Genomic DNA, 19,835 nt, shown 5'->3' with positions numbered 1-19,835 from the left:
AAAGATGGGAGTGGAGACGATGTTGTCTGTGGAATATTTGAAGGAAGGATAAGACGTAAATCTGGCAAATGGCAAATATGAATCACTTGTGTTTTATTGCATCAAGGAAGACAAGTATTGGACAAGTATTTTGTCTGTGCTAAAAGAAAAGTAGGAAGTCCTGTATTTGGTGACGTTGCAAGAGATGAACAAACAAGGGACTGGGTATGATTAATATAGAATGCATAAGTTTTCTGTTTGTATACTTCTAAAAAAATTACTTTTCCTAAGCAAAATTAAAACAAAATGCAAAATCTACAGGTCGGACAGTCTCTTTATTGAGACCAAATGTAACTCCTCAGAAGTATGTGAGTTTTTGAGTTCTCCAGACATCTTTTGTGGTTTGGGGGGGGGGGGGGAAGGAATGGAAGCAGTCCAGAAGTGTAAAAATGTGAATAGAGGTTTATAGCCAGGGGTTAAACTTGGTTTGAAAAGGAGGAATTCAGCCTGGTTGAATCACTGAGAGGTATGCAGGCAGGTATTACATGGTTTGCTAGAAAGAAGACAAAATGGTTGGCTCCTTGTTTCAAGAAGTGCAAGGCTGATGGCAGTTCAGATCAACTGCCTCTTGTTAAGGGCAAATCATAACAGGTTTCTGAGAGGGCATGCCAGAAGGGGGGGGAAATCAAGTAATAGAATTCTGAATTATTTCTCTTTAATAAGATAAGTGTGGTGTAGTGCTGGACTTAAAGCAGATCTTCTAAGCTCACAGTTTTCATTTCTTGGCTTATCTGTTAGGCTTGTTGTTTGGTTTAGTCATCAGCTTTGTCTAATACCTCTGTTAAGGGCTGTCTGATGAGGGCATGGGGAGGGGGAAACTGCCTCTGTGATTGGGAACTCCGTGGAAGAAGGACTGCATAAAAATGATATGGGTTCTGAGAGCTGATAAGAAAGAAAACAGATGCATCCTGGGAGCCTCAAGGATAAGTCGGGAAGAGTAGATTGTACAGCTAGATTTAACAGGAAAGGGTCTGTCAATATGTAAGCCGTCCAGAGACCTTTGAGTATTGTGGGTGGCATATAAGTTAAATTAATAATAATAATAATAATAATAATAATAATAATAATAATAATAATGATGATGATGATGATGATAATAATAATAATAATAATAATAATAATAATAATAATAATAATAATGTATGTGAGAGACAACACTGTTGCGGAGCCCAAGATTACAAGTTAAAAGTTGTAGGTTGTTTTGAATACTGTGAGTTGGGAGACAGACCCTCTCTTAGCTATCTGCTCACCCTCTTTATATGCTAGCTTGCCTTTTTCTGTGTATTCTGCTGGAATAGAAAATCATGTGGCTTTCTGATTGCTGTGAACCTTTCTGTTATGCAGTTTTCCTTTCTGGGTACTAAATATCTGCTGTCTTCACAGTTCTGCTCTTCTCTCTACCCCAACAGTTTCAGTGAGCAACGACACTGCGGGCCAGGAATCCAAGATTTAAAAACAACAACAACATTGTGTGGTTCTGCACCCCTCTGAAGGCTCTCTGTGTAGCTGTAGAGCTGCATTGCCTGACAGATCTTCCATAGCCAGTCACTTCAAATACCAAGGTAAGTTTAAATTGAAGCAGGAGGTTTGGTTTCGATCTTCTTTCCTGTACCATGGAACCCTTGATCAATAATTGTGATGCTTTGATGTTGCCAGTCACATGTTCCTGGACCCAATGCCACAAGTAAGCCATAAAGGTCAACTCCAATAAGGGCCCTAAACTTGTATATATTAATTGATAGGCCATGCAATTATTTGCGTGACTTAAAAAAGACCTCCTCGCCTGACGATCGAAAGACAAGCTGAAGGCAGATCGTGACTGAGTGCAGAGAGAGAGCAGCCTCAGAGGTGTTGCCCTCGGTTATGCCTGGAGCTTCCTTGCATGATAAGGAAATCTGCATCTTGTAAAGTGTTCTGGTTGTACAGAGGCAGACGGCTCTCCTCCTCCTCCAATTTTGTGCCCCAAACATGGAGGGTGAAGGGAGTGACACCACTACTGCTCGATTTCCTTTGGGGTTAAGATTACTCCTGTGATTGAAAGGAAAAAAAAGTTTTGGGGCATCGTTAGGACCAAGGCGTTCATTTTGGTATGGGCTTTTGTGAATTAGCATGGCAGTTCTTCAAATCCTGCCTCTGTCATGAACGCAGGGGCTGGCTTTAGGTCAGGGACAAGCATTTGTGTGACCCTCCAAATGTTCTTGGAGTGCCACTTCCATCAGATGTCGCCAGCATCATGTTTTCCATCTCGGTATGCATAAACTGAACTGGCAGGATAGCTCAGTGGTTTAGGGATCTCACTGTAGAGCCAGAGGTTGGGAGTTCAATTCCCCACTGGGCTTCCTGGGAGTAGAGCCAGCCTGCGTGGCCTTGGGCCAGCTGCACAGTTCCCGGATGTCGCCAGAAGAAGAGGACGGTGAACCACATCTGTGTATTTTCTGCCTGGAAAACCGTGAAGTGGTCACCCTAAGTGAGAATTTACTTGGCGGCATACAGTTATAATTGTTATGCACAAACTACAGTTTGCACATCAATTAGGATCGCCAGTCAGGGCTAGAACGTTCAGACCTTCCATTGTCACCATCAGGAGGAGAACAAATGTGTGTGTGCATGGACATCCATGCACGTACACAGTGAAGTTGAATCAGCACACCAGAACTTGTGCTGTAGTGCCAGGCCATAGGTGTATGTTTTGGGTTCATTCAACAGGGCAATCTATCCTTTCCCAATCCAACATGTTCAAGGGTGAATTACGAAAGTACTGTCCATTTTTCACCAGTTAATACCCCAGCCCTGAGAGCCACTACCTGCCAGAGTTTCCACTGGGCAGAAACTCCATTTTAAAGCACAATAAAATGGGATCACATGGCTTATAGAAATGTTCATTTGGTAAATGAACCATTGGCTTTCTCCATGGAGATCCTCCTCTGTGCCTCGTGGCACAGTGGTTAAACTGCTGTACTGCAGCTAAAACTGTGCTCACGACCTGGGGTTCAAATCCCAGGTAGCCGGCTCAAGGTTGACTCAGCCTCCTATCCTTCCGAGTTCGGTAAAATGAGTACCCAGCTCGCTGGGGGGGGGGGGCAATGTGTAGCCTGCATAATTAACGTGTAAACTGCCCAGAGAGTGCTTGAAGCGCTATGGGGCGGTATATAAGCAGCACACTTTGCTTTTTTGCTTGGTGCCACTGATCCCACCTTACCGTGCTGATGGGTAACGGGCCTGGATGTTTTTGGCTTTTATTCCAGAATCTTCATATCCATGCATCAAAAACTTGAAAATGCCAAACACTGAACTGATGACATTTTACCTCTTTGTTTCTGCAGGAAAAAAAGCCCTGCCAGTACCTGAGGTCCGCTCACCAACAGCCGTGAAACATCAGAAGGGGGAAAAGGCCTTCGAAAAACTCTCAAAGAGGAACACCGGAGAATCAAAAGGAAATGGCCGAAAACTTTCAGGCACAGAGGGTTGAATCAACTGGAGGACCAGTAAGACACTGTCAACTGTGCTGCGATGAAAAGCGCGCCTGTTACAGAATCTTGAAACGTTTCCTTTCAAATCCCTGTTCTTTACAGGAAGGCGAATGGGCTGAAGAACAGATTTATTATAAAAAGCGGACATGCAGGCTTGTTTATGGGAAGAGGAGGTGTGAAGTCAGTGTTTTAGATGAGAGAAGGAATGTTCTGAAATCAGGGGTAGTGGCCACACTCGATATCTTCCTGAGATGGAGTGCAAAAGACGGGCGTGTCAGCCTGATAAATCTCCAGAGAGTGCAGAATGAGTTGACCTTTCTGGGAATTCTCAGTACAAAAGTGAAAGCTTGCTTTGTTCTGGCCAAACGTGAGTTAATTAAGGAGCCTGCCTGTAGGGTGAAGGACAACTGCAAGCTGCAGATCATTTGTGACGAGGTCATTCTGATCTTTCGCTCTGGTTTGGGCAAGAACGAGATCACCGTGCTGTATGATGACGAGAAGAACACAGCAATGTGTCACATAGCATTGTGGGAAAGCGGCCAACACACGTATGAAATTAGGAGCGGTTAGGGCTGTTTTTGGAGCCATTCCAGTCTTCCAGTTCCTTGGAGACTTTACGGGAGGAGGATGGCCACATGAAAAGGGAAAACAGGACTCCTGCGCTAGAACCGTAACGAGGAAATTTTGGTGCCTGGGAGACCAGCCCAAGATACCCCTGTTGCCTCCTGCTGCTTCTTGCCCCTGCAGGGCCCCGTTCACCTTTGCCAGGGGCTCTTTCCACCCAGAACGACGCTGGCACAGGTGGCAGCGAGTGAGGGAGCCCGCAAGCCAGCGTCTTCATCTCCCTTGGCTCCCTCCTGGGGCCCTGGCAAGGTGGCAGGGCTGCCCCATCGTACTTGCTGTCCTTGGTGCCCCTTGCCCTGCCCCTGCCACAGTGGGTTTGCAGGCAGGCCCATGGAGAACCCAGTGCGAGTCAGCTTTGCCAAGATGGAGAGCGGGAAGGAGCTGAGGGCAGCCACGGGTGTAACATCGGGGCTTGTGGGGCAGAGACATGGACGGAAGGTACCCGACACACGGTTCCCTGAAAAGTTGATGGACAACTTGTGGATGAAGGGTGAGCCCCACCAAGATGAGAGCAGCCACTTTGGGGGGGCAAGGATTCCTCTACCCTCTCTGTTTCGGCCTTCTGTGTCAACGTCCCACTTTAGTTTCAGCTCTTGCCCATTGTCTGTAGTGGTGGCGTGGGTGAAGGCGCTGTGGGAGGTGCGCCTCGCACGACACACCGGCTTCTCCTTGCGCAACCGTTGAAAGTGCAGGGCCCTTCGCCTCCTTTTCCTGCGGCCTTCCTAACCGGAAGGGTGCTCATTTTATAGACTTGGATTTCACTTGCTGTAGATATTCCACTTAAAGTGTTAATATAGTTTGTACTGCACTGTATCCATGCAGATGGCTTTTGTGAGAACAGAAGAATACTCTGCTTTGCATGTGAATATTGCTGTATGCAACTAGTCGTGATACTTTTACTTTTTCCATATACAGTGTTGTCATTTGTATCATGTAATGCTGCTGCATTGAGTTCTAGAAAAATGTTTACTCCTTTGTCATCTAACAAAAAAGTGTTCGTGGTTTCCCCTTTTTCTTGTACTAAACTTCAATAAATCTGTTAAAAATGTGTGGACGCATAAAGAGTCTTGAGTCATTTCCGGTTATACTTTTCTACTCACTGTAGGGGTGAAAATTACAAGGTTTTCATAGCCTGTTGTGAGGGTTCGCGATCTGGCTCCGGTTTGTCTTCAAATAAATTGACAGACTTCCTCGGTTTAGAAATCGGTGTAACGTTAATTGGATTGTTTAACAAATAACCTGGGTCAACGAGGGCATTCCAACCATGTCCTCCCTGTAACAACTGGTTGGACGGAAGATTCCAGTCTTCAACTTGAAATGGGTTACACCCCGGAACATTCCAGGGACCCAGCCAGTCCAGTGTAAAGTCCATGTCATGTCTCCCCTTCCAGTAAGGGGACTGTGTCTTCATCCCGGTCATCTGTCCAAACCTGGTCTCCTGAGGGAGAATCCTCTGGCCCTAGTCTTCCATGGGACCCCTCTGCTGTAGCTCCATCATCCACCATTCCAATCTTTCTCTCCTCTCCCTCTCCACCTTTTCCTTCTCTTCCCTTAACTTCCTTATCCACTCTTTTGTCTCTCGTTTCCCCCCCCCCATAAGATGGTTTAGGGGTTCTCTCACTTATTCTAGCCTCGTCCTCCTCCTTTGCAACCCTTAGTTTCTCTACCTTCCTGGTCCATGGATCGTCCAACCAAATCCACTCCCAACTACAAGGCAAGTTCCTGTGTCTCCCCCCCCCCCTTTATATCCACAAGCCCAGCCTCCCCACCTACCCAGGGCTGTAGTTCCATTCCCGCCAAAACATTCCTGCTTTCTTTAACAGTCATTTCTTTCAACTTCTAGGATCCCTTTGGTCTCTTTCGGAGGGCCTTATCTTCTTGGGAAGGGGGAATAGGCTGTGTTTGTACTTCCTTGTGGGCAGAGGGCAGGAGGGGCAGCACTCCCATGAGAGGAATCTTGCTCTCGCTATCAGTTTTACACCTGTATCTCTCATCTTTTTCACGCTTTGCTGAAAAGAGGAGAAAAATTTCTCAAAGCAAGAACTATCGTAACACAACTAGCTCCAGTTGCAGTAAGAAAGGCCAACGCCTCCACATTGACTTCTCTGCTCAAGGCGGGTGCAGGATAGTCGGCCTGTCTCGTGAGTGAAGGTGTTTCTTCTTGGACAGAAGGTTCACGTCTGTCAGGATATTGTAATTTTTGTAGGCCTGAACCTGGATTAAATGTGTTATTAATGAGCTGCCATTATGAACAGATGTGTGACTGCTGAGTCACTGTGACTGATGAAGGGATGATGCAATGTCTGAAAATGAGAAGACACCCAGGTGCAGAAGATGAAGTAATGTGTCCTCTGATTGGACCGAAGAAGCTTTGTAAATGTATATAAGAGAACAGTGTGTACATAACTTTCTCTTCTCTCTCTATCAATTGCTGCTATCCTCTATGCCAGTTTGTCTGATGATTGCCTGCTGCGCTGAAGTGCTGCCAGTCTGTATATTTCTACATTTTGTATAATACACGTGTCTTGCTGAAGAAGAAGAACGTGTCTGTGTCTTCAATTAACTCTGCATATTTTCCTGTCGCTAAACCAGACAACGTCTTACTTCCTGATGAAGATCTGTGGGACTCCTTTATGAAAGAGATTGGCTGGGCCTGTAAGTGAAGAGTTGTCGTTACTTGGGATTTTGGGCTGTGCCTTGATTAAATTCATGACTACGTGTAGTTTATATTTGAATAAAATTGAATTGTACTTCCCTTCCTTTTCTGGTCTAGACTCCTGTTCTTGATGACACAGAGATGCTGTTAAGCGTAGGGAATGTGTTGGCTTTCAGACAGTGCTGGACTCCAGCTTCCATCGTCCCTTACCATGGGCGATGCTCACTAGGGCTGATGGGCATTACAGTCCAACAACATTGAAAATCATGCCCTATTTTGGCTCATGGTGTGATGGATTTGAAGCTGCTGGTAGATCTTTGTGTGATCTGCTTGGGAGTTCAATTCCCCTCTGCCTTCAGGGAGAAGAGTCACCCTGTGGGCCCTGGGCAATCTACACAGTCCCAGGATGCCTCCAGAAGAAGGAAATGGTAAAGCATGTGAGTGTGTGTTTTCCACCTGTAAAACCCTGGAAAAAATCACTATAATTCAGAATAGACTTGGTGGCGAAGAGTTATAATTATCATACACAAACTTCAGAAGAAAGGAGCGGGAAGCCACTTCAAAGTATTCTGTACCTAGGAAACCCTTATAAACCTTTCCAGAGGTTTCCCTTCTCCAGCCTGAACTCTCATTACACTCAGTCTTTACGCCCAATAACATAACAATGAAGCGCTAAAAAAAACTAACACTGAAATGCTGGAGTTCACCCCGTTTTTCCTCCACCTATACCTCTTTCACCATTTGGCCACGAAATCCTGGCCAGTCAGCTTAACAGGGCAGACCCCCCCCCCCGCCGCCCGCCTCGCTTTTATTTTATTTATTTATTTGATTTATATCCTGCCCATCTGGTCTATATACGACTACTCTGGCAGTAACAGGCTGCTGGCATAATGTGGTGGCATGGTATTGTGGCCATTTATTTAAGTGTGAGCGATCGGGGGAATGCGTGTCCTGCAGACCTGTGAGCAGGCACCCGAGTCTCCTCTTCAGACGTGCCGGGGCTACTCGCTTCAGTTAAGCGGTGCGGGAGAAGGGGAAGCCAGGCATCGCTCCGCATCCGTGGGGATGGCGGCGGGAGGGTCGGGTGGGTGGGAATGGCAAGCTTCTGCTCTCCCGCCAGAAGGAGGCGGCTTTCCATCTTCCAGCAGAATTGGACCCTCCTCGTCTCCCGCTTCCCCGATCTTCTCTCTCTCCCACCCGGAGCTCCTCCTAGGAGGCAAAAAAAAAAAAAAAGGCGCTCGGGGGAATTCCGCTGAGAAGCGTCAGTTCGGGGAAATCCATGTTTATTAGGACCCGCCCTCAAACCAAGCAAAGCAGAAGGAGTCGGGCAGAAAGAGCTGGCCGCTACGTGTTGGTTCGGCGTCTCCCCTTCACACGTTCAAAAACCAGGTAAACGAGTTCTGATCCCGGCGTCGGTCCCATTTAAGCCGCATTTAAGGGAGCTCCTGCAGAGAAGGGGCGCCCGGCTGATTTTTATGGGACTCCTCGCGCCTTTCCCTTCCCTTCAGTGGGTTTCTTTCCCCAGCCCTCTTGGCGCATTTAGGGAAGGAAGGAGGGCTGCTTTGAGAAAGAGAGGGAATCGGAAAGCCTGTGGCTCCGATTCGGCCAGTCGCCCCTGCCTGGAGCTGGACCCGATGCCAGTCAGATGTAAGGCATAAGTGTCACCCCCCCCCAAAAAAAAGAAGTGTCACCCTCCGAGCATCCCAAAGCTGGTGTACGTTCGTATCCTGAAATTATTTTTCCGAGTTAAAACAGAAGCATGACGCATCTCCCGTTCAACAGTGCAGCCCTCTCCCACAACACCTCCTTTTAGTTAGAAAAAATAGGATTTAGGGTTTTCTTTCTTAAGCATAACCTCCTCAGTAAAGTTCGTTCTTTTCTTTTAACTGTTTCATACATGGCAGTGATGTTATTTTATGGCAGAGCGAAACCGTTCTACAAGGCAGTTCTAAAAGTGGGGACACCCCAAACAAACAAAAAAGTAACTTTTTTTTAACCAGGCTTTGGATCATCACGGTAGGAGTAGGCAGTCTCTATGTCAAATTTGTTGACATTTGGTCAAATAGTTTTAAAGTGACAATTTTTAAAATATAGACACGATTTAACTATCACCTCCACCCAACAGCATCCTTTTTGTCCAGCAGATAAGAACTGGCTGAAGTATATTAAAAAAGGTAAAGGTTCCCCTTGACAATTTTTGTCCAGTCGTGTCCGACTCTAGGGGGCGGCGCTCATCCCGCTCTTCAAGCCACAGAGCCAGCGTTTTGTCCGAAGACAATCTTCCGTGGTCACATGGCCAGTGCGACTTAGGCACGGAATGCTGTTTACCTTCCCACCGAGGTGGTCCCTATTTATCTACTCGCATTTGCATGCTTTCGAACCGCTAGGTTGGCGGGAGCTGGGACAAGCGACAGGTGCTCATTCCGTTGCGTGGATTCGATCTTACGACTGCCGGATCTTCTGACCCTGCAGCACAGGCTTCTGCGGTTTAGCCCACAGCACCACCACGTCCCCCCTGAAGTATATTACAAATATTTTTTTAAAAGGACATGAATGAACTTAGTTCCTTTCCTTTATTTGAAGCAAATCTGGCTGGTAGTTTTAGAAGAAGAAGAAAAAACTCAAAATGGCTCCTTCCTGAAACGTTGACGCTGAAAAAAAAGCTCACTGCCATTCACACTTGTTGAAAAACAGACTTGACAATTGCTTTGTGTCTGGGTGAAAAGTAATTAAATGATGAAAAAAAAAGTTTTAGAAGAGGTAGCCATGTTAGTCTGTGTGAGTCTATCAGGCAAAAACAAGGAAGTGGAAACTGCACATTGGCTGCAGTAGTCAAAAATGTAACATTGCCAAGGTCTGCATATAGGGAAGATTAAATAAATAAATATTAATCTAAGTGGTGATTTGGAGTTGCTGTGGTTGTTACTGTTGTTGTTAAAATAATCTTCTTATTTCTTTTCAAGGTTTTGGAAGTCAAGATTGTCTCAGTTTTTGGAGAAGAACAGAGGGGCAAAAACCAGCCATTAAAACACAGTTAAAAGGTCTTGAAACAATAACCAGAAAAGATGGTGAAGCTTACCTATTGCAAGAATTACATAAAGAGGCCAGAGAATGCTGGAGAAAAATCAAAATGTTATCAATAAGAACAGATCTGGAGAGAACCCCCAAGAGGTCTCAGAAGTGGAATTATTGCTGATGCTCAATGAGGGCAGAGTAGCAGAAGAAACTAGTAATGATCAAAGACAAAACTCTCCATTTGATTCAGAAGAGTCCACTTACTATTCATGTCCTGACTCAACAGAGGAAGATGATGCTATTGGTGAAAATAGATCTGGGGAGTGTTACATACAGCACTGATGTTACCTGTCTGTCATGGGTTGGAGGGAAAGTTCCATCCTATGGGGAGTGGAAGGCGGGACATCAGGAGGAGGGGCTGTACTGTATATATATGTGGAGTTTGTGTGGAGAAGTTAGAAGGAGAGCTGGAAGAAGCTGAGAAGAAGAAGCTTGAGTGGGAGTCTGTGTGTCAGACAGGGTACTACTGTGTGTCAGTCAGTACCAACCTGATAGGTTCAGGTGTCTGTATGGGTAGCCAGAACTGATAGGTTCAGGGTCTGTGCTTTATGTAAAGGTGTTCTGTGTGAACCAAACTGGTGTATGTATGATTGAGACTAAGCCACGTTACTGTATCTTATTCACTTGATCATTTTATTTTCCCTGTGGGTTATTTAAATAAACCTTATTCTTTTGTTTGTTAAAAATCCATTCCTGGTCTGTGTGACTCCTTACAGGGAATGGTTGGTGGCAGCTTAGTGAAACTGTGGCATATCCCAGTAGGTCTGGGTTTGTCACATTGATTGGTGTCCAGCGTGTGGGATACGACTGGTCCAGTTGTCCAGTGGTCCAGCAAAACCTTGGCAAGTGTGCCCAGAGTAAGGGGGGTCTAGTCAGGGACAATCTGAGAGCGCGTAGGTAATCTTCTAGGCTTACCTCACGGGGAGGTAGGCTAGTGGAAGAACGTGTGACCTCAGATTGGGGACTAGATTAGGGAGCTCTGAGGCAACCGGTTTTGGCAGGAAAAAGCTGAGGCAAAGCTGAGTGAAGTAGCAGTGATCTAGCCTGTCTGCTGAGAGGCCTAGCAGAGGGGGGTGGACTCTGGCTGGCAACAGTTGCAAGTTAGTGCTGAAAGAACAGCAGCAATCTATAGAAGGCTGGTTCTGAGGCAAAAGAAAAAAAAAGTGGTCGCTTTATTTTGAGGCTTGACTTTTGAAAGCAGCCTGTTCTGGGGGGGGATTATGCCCTTGACTCGAAGCCAAATGGCAGAAATGGGTGAAGTAAGGGAACCCCAGGTGGACCAAGGTTCTGAGGATGAATTTGGCTCAGTGCAGGATGAGAGCACGGGAGAACAGAACCCAGAACTCAGGAAAATGCTCATAGCCCAACAGCATGAACTGAGGATGAGGCAATTTGAAATGGAGGAAAGATTAGAGAGAGAAAGAATGCAGGAAAGGGAGAAACAAAGACAATTTGAATTGAACTTGGAGAGAGAGAAAATGGCGTTTGAGTTAAGAAAACTGGAACTGATGAACCAGAACAATAATAACAATAGAGATTCTGAGGGAGGCCAATTGTCTAAAACTGACCTGAAGAAATTCCCTGTATACCACAAGGGAGATTGCCCTGAGGTGTTCTTTTCCCTCGTGGAAAGAGCGTTTGTGGACTTCTCAGTAAGGGAAATTGAGAAGATGACCATTATGCGATCTTTAATCAGTGGCAGCCTGGCAGAAGTCTATGCAGAGATGCCAGAGGAACTGTTAAAAGATTTCGCTGAGTTTAAAAAACTGGTGTTTGCCAGACATGGGATAAATGCGGAACAGCTGAGGCAGAGATTCAGGTCATTCACCAAGAAACCAGAGCAGACTTTTACCCAAGTGGGGGCCCAACTGGTGAGGCTGCTAGAGAAATGGCTATCTCAGGAGGGAACAGAGACCTTCCAGCAGCTCAAAGACCTGATAGCGCTGGAACAGTTTTATTCAGTCCTGCATGGGGAACTGAAGTTCCAGGTGAGGGAAAGGAAACCGAAATCTGTGGCAGAAGCGGCCAAAATCGCAGATTTTATTTCCCAAATAAGAAAGCCCTTAGGTGAGGGGAAATCTATAAGCAAACCTAAAGAGACCTACAGCAAGTACTCTCAGGGACCAGGGAGAAGCCAGCAAGGGGGAGGGGCCCATGGTGAAGGGAAGCCCTCAGACATGAAACAAAGACCTCAGATTTTGGAGGGAAAACCAAAACCAGATGAGAAAGACTCCAAGTACAGCAGAAAATGTTATTTCTGTCAAGGAAAGGGCCATCTAATCTCAGAGTGTGAGAAATTAAAGCAGCTAAAAGGAAATATGCCTCATGATTTGAGTGGAACCAAGCCAAAAGCTGTGTTCTGTGTCCAGAAAGAGCAAAGCTCCTTGTCACTGAGGGAGCCTGTTGCCATGGCTACTCAATCTGGAACAGTTACATCTGCTGATCAGGCTGGGGAAAATGGTCCTCTTGTGGAGGTCAAGCGCTGCTTGCTAGTGAGAACAGATTCGCAGTTGTTTGAAACCGCAGGGGTGGACGTAGGAATACTTGACCATCAGTATAGGGGGCTGAGGGATACTTGTTCCCAGGTGACCCTATGCCATCCAGATATTATTCCTAAGGAGTATATAATCCCGAATGAGAGCATGAAGGTGGCAGGGATTGAGGGACAGGTGATCTCGCTGCCAGTAGCTGAGGTACCTGTGAACTTTCAAGGCTGGAGGGGAGTTTGGTGGCTAGCGATTTCATCGACTCTGCCAGCAGCCGTGCTCGTGGGAAATGACCTGGCTGAACATGTGAAACGGGTGCTAGTGATTACACGCTCACAAGCCACCACGGGGACAGTTCAGGGGGGTACTGATGAGCCCGAGACGGAAGCAGAGGGGAGTTCCGAAGCTGTGGTGGAAACTTTAACCACAGGCAGCCGATTTGGCCAAGAGCAAAAGGCAGACGCCACTTTCCAAAAGTGTTTTGAACAGGTGACAGACGCCCCGCTAACACCTGAAACCCCAGTGAGATTTCGAGAGAAAAAGGGAATTTTATATAGAGAGACCCTGAGGAATATCTCAAAAGGGGGAGATGGGATCAGAAGTCAGCTGATGGTACCTGAAAAGTATCGCCCCATGATCTTAAAAAGGGGGCACTCTGACATGTTTGCTGCGCACTTAGGGGTGAACAAAACACAACAGAGAATTACACAGAATTTTTACTGGCCTGAAATAGGGAAGCAGATCAAGGAGTTCTGTAAACAATGTGATGTGTGTCAGAGGCAGGGGAATAACCGTGACAGGACCAAAGCAAAGTTGTGCCCTTTGCCTGTGATTGACACTCCGTTCAAATGTATAGGGGTGGATATTGTGGGACCTTTGCCCAAGGCCACAAAGAGGGGGAACCGGTTCATTCTCACCATTGTGGACCATGCCACGAGGTACCCTGAAGCCATTCCCTTGACTAACATTGAAACTAACACAGTAGCAGATGCCTTGGTGGGGTATATGTCCAGGATGGGATTTGCCTCAGAAATAATCACAGATTTGGGCGCATCGTTTACATCGAAGCTCATGAAACGGTTATGGCAAATCTGTGGAATTAAACACAAGGAAACCACTGCCTATCACCCTGAAAGTAATGGGTTAACGGAGAAGTTCAATGGGACTCTAATGCGCATGATTAGGGCTTACTTGGCAGAGAATCCAAACAATTGGGACCAGAAGCTGCAATCCCTTTTGTTTGCTTATCGATCAGTGCCACAAGCCAGTACCGGGTTCAGTCCGTTTGAACTCTTGTTTGGGAGAAGGGTGAAAGGGCCCCTTGATTTAATCAAACAAGATTGGGAGCAGATCACCCAGGATGACCCACAAGACGTTGTGACATATATAGACACCTTGAGGAATGACCTAAAGAGAAACCTAGAGCTAGCAGCAGAAAACCTGCAAGCTCAAAAGGTCAGAAAGAAAGCTTGGGATGACCAGGAAGGCAGGGAGAGGCACTTTAATCCAGGGGAGGAAGTGCTTTGGCCTAGGCTCTGCAAAGAGAACAAACTGCAGCTGGGTAGCCCAGAAATAAAATACTTGGGTCACATAGTAGGGGGAGGAGTGATCAAACCCCTAGAGGCCAAGATAGAAGCAGTTCGTGATTGGCCCAGACCCAACACCAAGAAAAAAGTCAAATGATTTCTTGGGTTGGTGGGCTACTACAGAAAGTTCATCCCGAGGTTTAGCGAGATTGCGGCTCCGCTGACCGATCTGACGAGGAAGAAGACTGATGACCGCATCCCGTGGACCAGCGACTGTGAGGAGGCGTTCCAGAGGTTGAAGGAGGCCCTCATCAACTATCCAGTGCTGCGTGCTCCAGACTTCGACCGGGAGTTCATCATCTACACCGATGCGTCTAACAGCGGGGTAGGAGCAGTTCTTTGCCAGGAGGATGAAAATGGTGACCAGCATCCAGTGTCCTACCTGAGTAGGAAACTCCAGAAAGGTGAGAGACATTTGGCAACCGTGGAAAAGGAGTGCCTGGCCATAGTCTACGCGATCCAGAAGGCCAAGCCTTACATCTGGGGAAGACATTTTATTCTGTGCACTGACCATTCACCACTGCAATGGTTAAAGACAATGAAAACCCACAATAGCAAACTTATGAGGTGGGCTTTAAACCTGCAAGACTATGACTTTGAAGTGAAGGTGGTCAGAGGGTCAGTGAACTGTGTTGCTGACGCCTTGTCAAGAAGACCCGAAGAATGAAGACGGCGAAGGAACATGGACTATGTATATATTTTGGTGACCAAAAAAGTTAAATGTACTTGTTTATTAAACATGCCTGGTTTGTATGAATAAAGGTAACTTGATGTATTGTAAATGGTAAATGTTTAAATGCCTAATTGATATGTTTATCCTAGAGTAAGTATGGTATTGTATGTTATTGTATAACTGTTTTTGTATGTTTTGGATTCAGGTTGTTTTTTGGAGAAAAGGACGTTAGCTTTCCCCCTACAAAACAACTTATAAAGAGGGGAGGTGTTACATACAGCACTGATGTTACCTGTCTGTCATGGGTTGGAGGGAAAGTTCCATCCTATGGGGAGTGGAAGGCGGGACATCAGGAGGAGGGGCTGTACTGTATATATATGTGGAGTTTGTGTGGAGAAGTTAGAAGGAGAGCTGGAAGAAGCTGAGAAGAAGAAGCTTGAGTGGGAGTCTGTGTGTCAGACAGGGTACTACTGTGTGTCAGTCAGTACCAACCTGATAGGTTCAGGTGTCTGTATGGGTAGCCAGAACTGATAGGTTCAGGGTCTGTGCTTTATGTAAAGGTGTTCTGTGTGAACCAAACTGGTGTATGTATGATTGAGACTAAGCCACGTTACTGTATCTTATTCACTTGATCATTTTATTTTCCCTGTGGGTTATTTAAATAAACCTTATTCTTTTGTTTGTTAAAAATCCATTCCTGGTCTGTGTGACTCCTTACAGGGAACGGTTGGTGGCAGCTTAGTGAAACTGTGGCATATCCCAGTAGGTCTGGGTTTGTCACATTGAGAACCCCCAAAAGATCTCAGAAGTGGAATTATTGCTGATGCTGAATGAGGGCAAAGCAGAAGAAGAAACTAGTAATGATCCAAGACCAAACTCTCCATCTGATTCAGAAGAGTCCTCTTACTTTTCCTGCCCGGAAACAACAGAGGAAAGTGTTCCAAGACCAGAGTCATCATCCACCTCAGATCAGCACCATTATCCTCTTCCAACCAAAAGCCAAAAACAGATTTATTTATTTTTTGAAATCCTGAAAGATTTACTTTGCCATAAAAGCTTATTAGATTTAGGTAACATGCATGAACGTCAGTGTGGTGGAGATAGACTGGAGCTCATGTATATGGAGGAGACATGTGAATTAGCGATTTGAAATTCTGATGGAGGTCGTCGGTGGAGGCGTGGAATAATAACAAAAGATATTTACCTTGAATGGCGTGGCAGCCACGTGGAACCTCTCTGCAGAGTGAATATCCAAAAGGTTCAGAATGAACTGGAATTCCTGGGAGTTTCAAATGACAAGAGTGCAGCGTTGCTTCAACTTGGCTCAAACTGAGTTTGTGGAAGAGCCCGCATATATTCAGAATAACATGAAACTGGACATAATTTGTGGTAAGGTTATAATAACCTTTAGTGAAGGTCAAGGTGAGAATGTGGCCGTAGTACACTTTGATGATGACCTGAGAAACTCCAGGTACAACATAGATGTGAAGGACTGACGGTTAGGAATTAAGAGATTCTTTCAGGCTTGGATGCGTTGGATCAGAAAACTTGCTGATAATGCTTCTTCAATAAGTTCTAGGATGGACACTTTGCTAATTCGTATCATTGATTTTTTTTTTCAGAATTTTTCTTTTAAACTTAAAAGCCAGTAGCCACTTTGAGATACTTCCAAATCTACGTAAATGTAGTAGGGAAGCTTCGCTCTTTCACAAATTCTGGTGTCTGCTTACTATGAGTGTAACTCTCTCTCTTTTTGCATAACTATGATAATTGCTAGAATGTTGTTTCTGCATTTTTCCAGTTTATATTAATAATCAGATTTCCTTCTGTCCATAAATCATAGAGTAGAGGTTGATGTATTCTTGATACAGAGGAATGAAAAAGATTCTGTAAAAACACGCTTCGGTTAAATCACATCCAGTTAATTCTTACTTATGTAAGTGTAGTATGAAAGCATTCCTGGCTTTGTTGCTGATTTTACTTTCTGAGGTGCAAAATTATTCATTTTTGTTTCTGAGAGTTTTACTATAAGAGGGAAAATGTTATGTATTGTACACTTTTGCCTCATGTTTGCTAAGAAAATTTTAAGAATAATTTATATTTTACTTCAGATTATGACATGAACGTTCCACGTCTATTATACCTTGGCCTCAAGATAAAGAGACACAAACTGCCACATTAGCTCACACAATTTGTAACTTGTGTGTCTTTATCTTGACGCCACGTATAAATGATTTCCATGTACAGTGGTGCCCCACATAGCGAGGTTAATTCGTTCCCGATTAACCGTTGCTATGGGGAAACATTGCTATACAGAACGGAAAACGCCATAGAAACGCATTAAACTTAGTTTATTGCCCTCCTATGGCTCCTAAACTCACTGTTCTGCGAAGTTTCTCCATCCGACCGCCATTTTCGCGCCCCCGGTAAGTGAGGGCAGGGTGCGAAAACAATGCGGATGGCCATTTTGGGCACGCTGTGGCCATTTTGGAACCGCCAATCAGCTGTTGAAAAAAACATCGCAATGCAAAGATCGGTAAGCGAAATGCTTACTGATCGTCGCAATGCAATGTTTGCCCTATTCAAACATTGCAATGCGATCGCATTAGCAATCTGAAAAAACAGATCGCTATGGGATTCATCATTAAACGGTGCGCTCATTAAGCGAGGCACCACTACATAGTTTCACCCTTATGTTAAGAGGAAGTTGATTTAATCCATGAAGGCACGCATTAAGATAACTGTTAGTTTTTAATGTGCCACAACATTTTTGTCTTCTTTATCTTTTGTATTAGGAGTCTCCCCCCCATTCTGATGATATCCTTCCAGAGTCAGTGTGTCTGATTCACAACCAGTGGTTTATCAGTGCCTAGCTGACATTTGGACGAGATGGTTGGATAGTGTCATTGAAGCTACCAACATGAATTTGACACAACTCCGGGAGGCAGTGGAAGACAGGAGGGCCTGGTGTGCTCTGATCCATGGGGTCACGAAGAGTCGGACACGACTAAACTACTAAACAACTACAGCTGACATTTTGAGTTTCTCTCTTTGGAGACACTGGCATGGTGCAGGATGTCCATCCGTCCAAAGGGAGATTCAGACTTGCTTTGGCTCTTAAAGAAACCCATGGTCTGAGTGAGTCCCCCTCACCAGGACTCCATACCATGGCCCCATATGGAGCAGAACTGTTTGTATTTCTACTGTATATGGATTTGAACAGAGTGTCTGGTCATGCTGCTGCCCCACAGACCTGACGCTCTGCAGTAAAGAAGGGAGGGACAACATGCGGTGGGACCCATCTTCAGTCCCTCTCCACTGATGGCTTCATCGTTTAAAATATGCTTTCCCTGTCTCATGAGCCATTCTCTGAATCTTCTTAAATTCAGGGCTTTTTACCTTCTCCCCAGGTGGTGTTGCTGGGACTGGCATCTAAACATTGAGCCCACCTTACAGATTCTTTCCCTTTCTGAATTTTCCCTGTTGACCTCAGACACGGAGAGCCCTGTGCTTTCCCAGTAAGCGGTGATGTTGAGGGTCAACCTGGTTTCTCTGTCTGTCTTTCAGTCTGTCTTTCTCCTTGGATGGAGTCTTTGCTGGACCCCTCTGGAAATGCCATGGTACCCTCCCGCAGACTGTTGCTGCAGAAGCAATTCACATCTTCCAACAGCTGATCGGCTCAGAAGATCATCAGAGCTACCCAAGGTTGGACAGATGCCTGAGCATCCATGGGACAGGTTATGAGGATCTCTGATGGAGAGTCAGGAGTGTAGCTTTGAGCTGGATATTGGAGCAAGTCAGAAAAGATAGACTACAGAGGGTAACGTGGTAGGTTGTTATGGGTGTTTAATAAAGCTTGGTTTCCATAATGCAAGTTCTGCTTCTAATCTACTCTGAATCCAAGTGTAGGGCGATTAGTGAAACCCTTTACAAATGTTGTTTTTGTGCTTGGGAGGGAAGGGTATTGGACTACTACATATTTAGCATATTATTTACAAGATATTTTTAGCCGCACCATTACCAATAGTAACCATTACCAATGGTAATTACTGACAGTATGTCCTCCTCCTCCATTTCCTCAAATGCCATATAGTATAAAACACTGGATTCAAGCAGACCAGACTGAAGGCCCATCTTGTTATGAATCTTAATTCCCACACAGAGTGTCCCCTATGCTTCTGGGACAGGAGGCCGGTGGTCTTCTCCCAGGGCTGTTACCCAGCAACTCCTAATCAGAAGGATTTAGCTTTGAGGCCACATGCCAGTTAGGGAAATATAATTTTCTAAAGAAATCTGCTTTTATCATCTCGTATTTAGCCAGCACTATGTCACCTAAAGCCATAAGGGCTTTTATGCTAGCTAGGCTCAATGTATTTCCTTCCGAGCTTTTGGAGGGAAAATTTCGAGGTTTGCCTACAGCAGATTGTCTCTGCCCTTGTAACAGTGAGAAAGTTGAATCAGTTGCTCATGTTCTCCTTTTCTCTACCTGCTATCGGGATCTTCGTATGGAGCTTTTATCACCTATTATTTGTAAATCTCCTGGGATATCAGAGGAGGATTATGTCCAACTGCTACTCGCTGACAACACTCCTTATATTACAAGACAAGTGGTCAAATTCTGTGCGGCAGCAATGGTTATTCGTAATCAAATGTATGGATAGGTGATTTTATTTACATGATAAGTAGCCACCCACAGCCTAGTCCTCCATAAACCTGCCTATGTTGTCAGTAGCCCTTCCCATAATTTGGAGCAGAAGCACTGTGTTATGAGTTCTGCTGAGAAAGATTCTATGTAGACACAATATACGGAAATCTGAACCAGATTTTAATTGATTATGCACTTGATTGTTCTAGCTTAAACAGAAAGGTACCGTTTCTAGTGCTAGAGCCTGGAATGCAGAGGAGGCCATTTTGTGACACCTGATAACCGTTGCTCAGTCATAATGCCATCAGGGGTTCATTTAAATGAGAACCAAGGTCCAAGGGATCAGTGAAGAACTTGCCTAAACCAACAGTCTAATGTAAGAGTTATTGAATTTCAAATCAATGAATTTCTTTCCCTCCATTTAATAATGTATCCCTTTTTGTTTCTTGACTCCACTCTCTGAAGATGCTATATATTAAGGTGTTATAGTATCTGGGTTCATCAGTGCATGTAGAGTGGAGTGCTTAACCTTTTCATTATTCAATTGCATTTTAATAAACTTATAGTTTAATTGGTTTTAA

At 45.1% G+C, this 19,835-nt stretch overlaps 1 protein-coding gene and 2 long non-coding RNA genes across 3 annotated transcripts; all 3 read left to right on the top strand.

Moving 5' to 3' along the window:
- Positions 1-399: 399 nt before the first annotated feature.
- LOC140704292 (uncharacterized) lies at positions 400-5,183 on the top strand. Its single transcript, XR_012083385.2, has 2 exons — positions 400-1,601; positions 3,363-5,183. It is a non-coding gene; the product is annotated as an uncharacterized LOC140704292 (long non-coding RNA).
- Positions 5,184-7,892: 2,709 nt separating this feature from the next.
- LOC140704291 (uncharacterized) lies at positions 7,893-15,303 on the top strand. Its single transcript, XM_078388665.1, has 2 exons — positions 7,893-8,178; positions 9,753-15,303. Exon 2 carries the CDS (start codon positions 11,085-11,087, stop codon positions 14,031-14,033), a length of 2,949 nt encoding a protein of 982 aa, XP_078244791.1. The 5' UTR covers positions 7,893-8,178; positions 9,753-11,084; the 3' UTR covers positions 14,034-15,303.
- A 96-nt stretch (positions 15,304-15,399) lies between these two features.
- Positions 15,400-19,835, top strand: LOC144587562 (uncharacterized). Its single transcript, XR_013542707.1, has 2 exons — positions 15,400-15,998; positions 18,177-19,835. It is a non-coding gene; the product is annotated as an uncharacterized LOC144587562 (long non-coding RNA).

The sequence above is a fragment of the Pogona vitticeps genome, chromosome 2, assembly GCF_051106095.1.
Source record: "Pogona vitticeps strain Pit_001003342236 chromosome 2, PviZW2.1, whole genome shotgun sequence".
In the NCBI taxonomy this organism is placed as follows: domain Eukaryota; kingdom Metazoa; phylum Chordata; class Lepidosauria; order Squamata; family Agamidae; genus Pogona; species Pogona vitticeps.
This window is presented reverse-complemented; position numbering and strand designations above follow the sequence as displayed.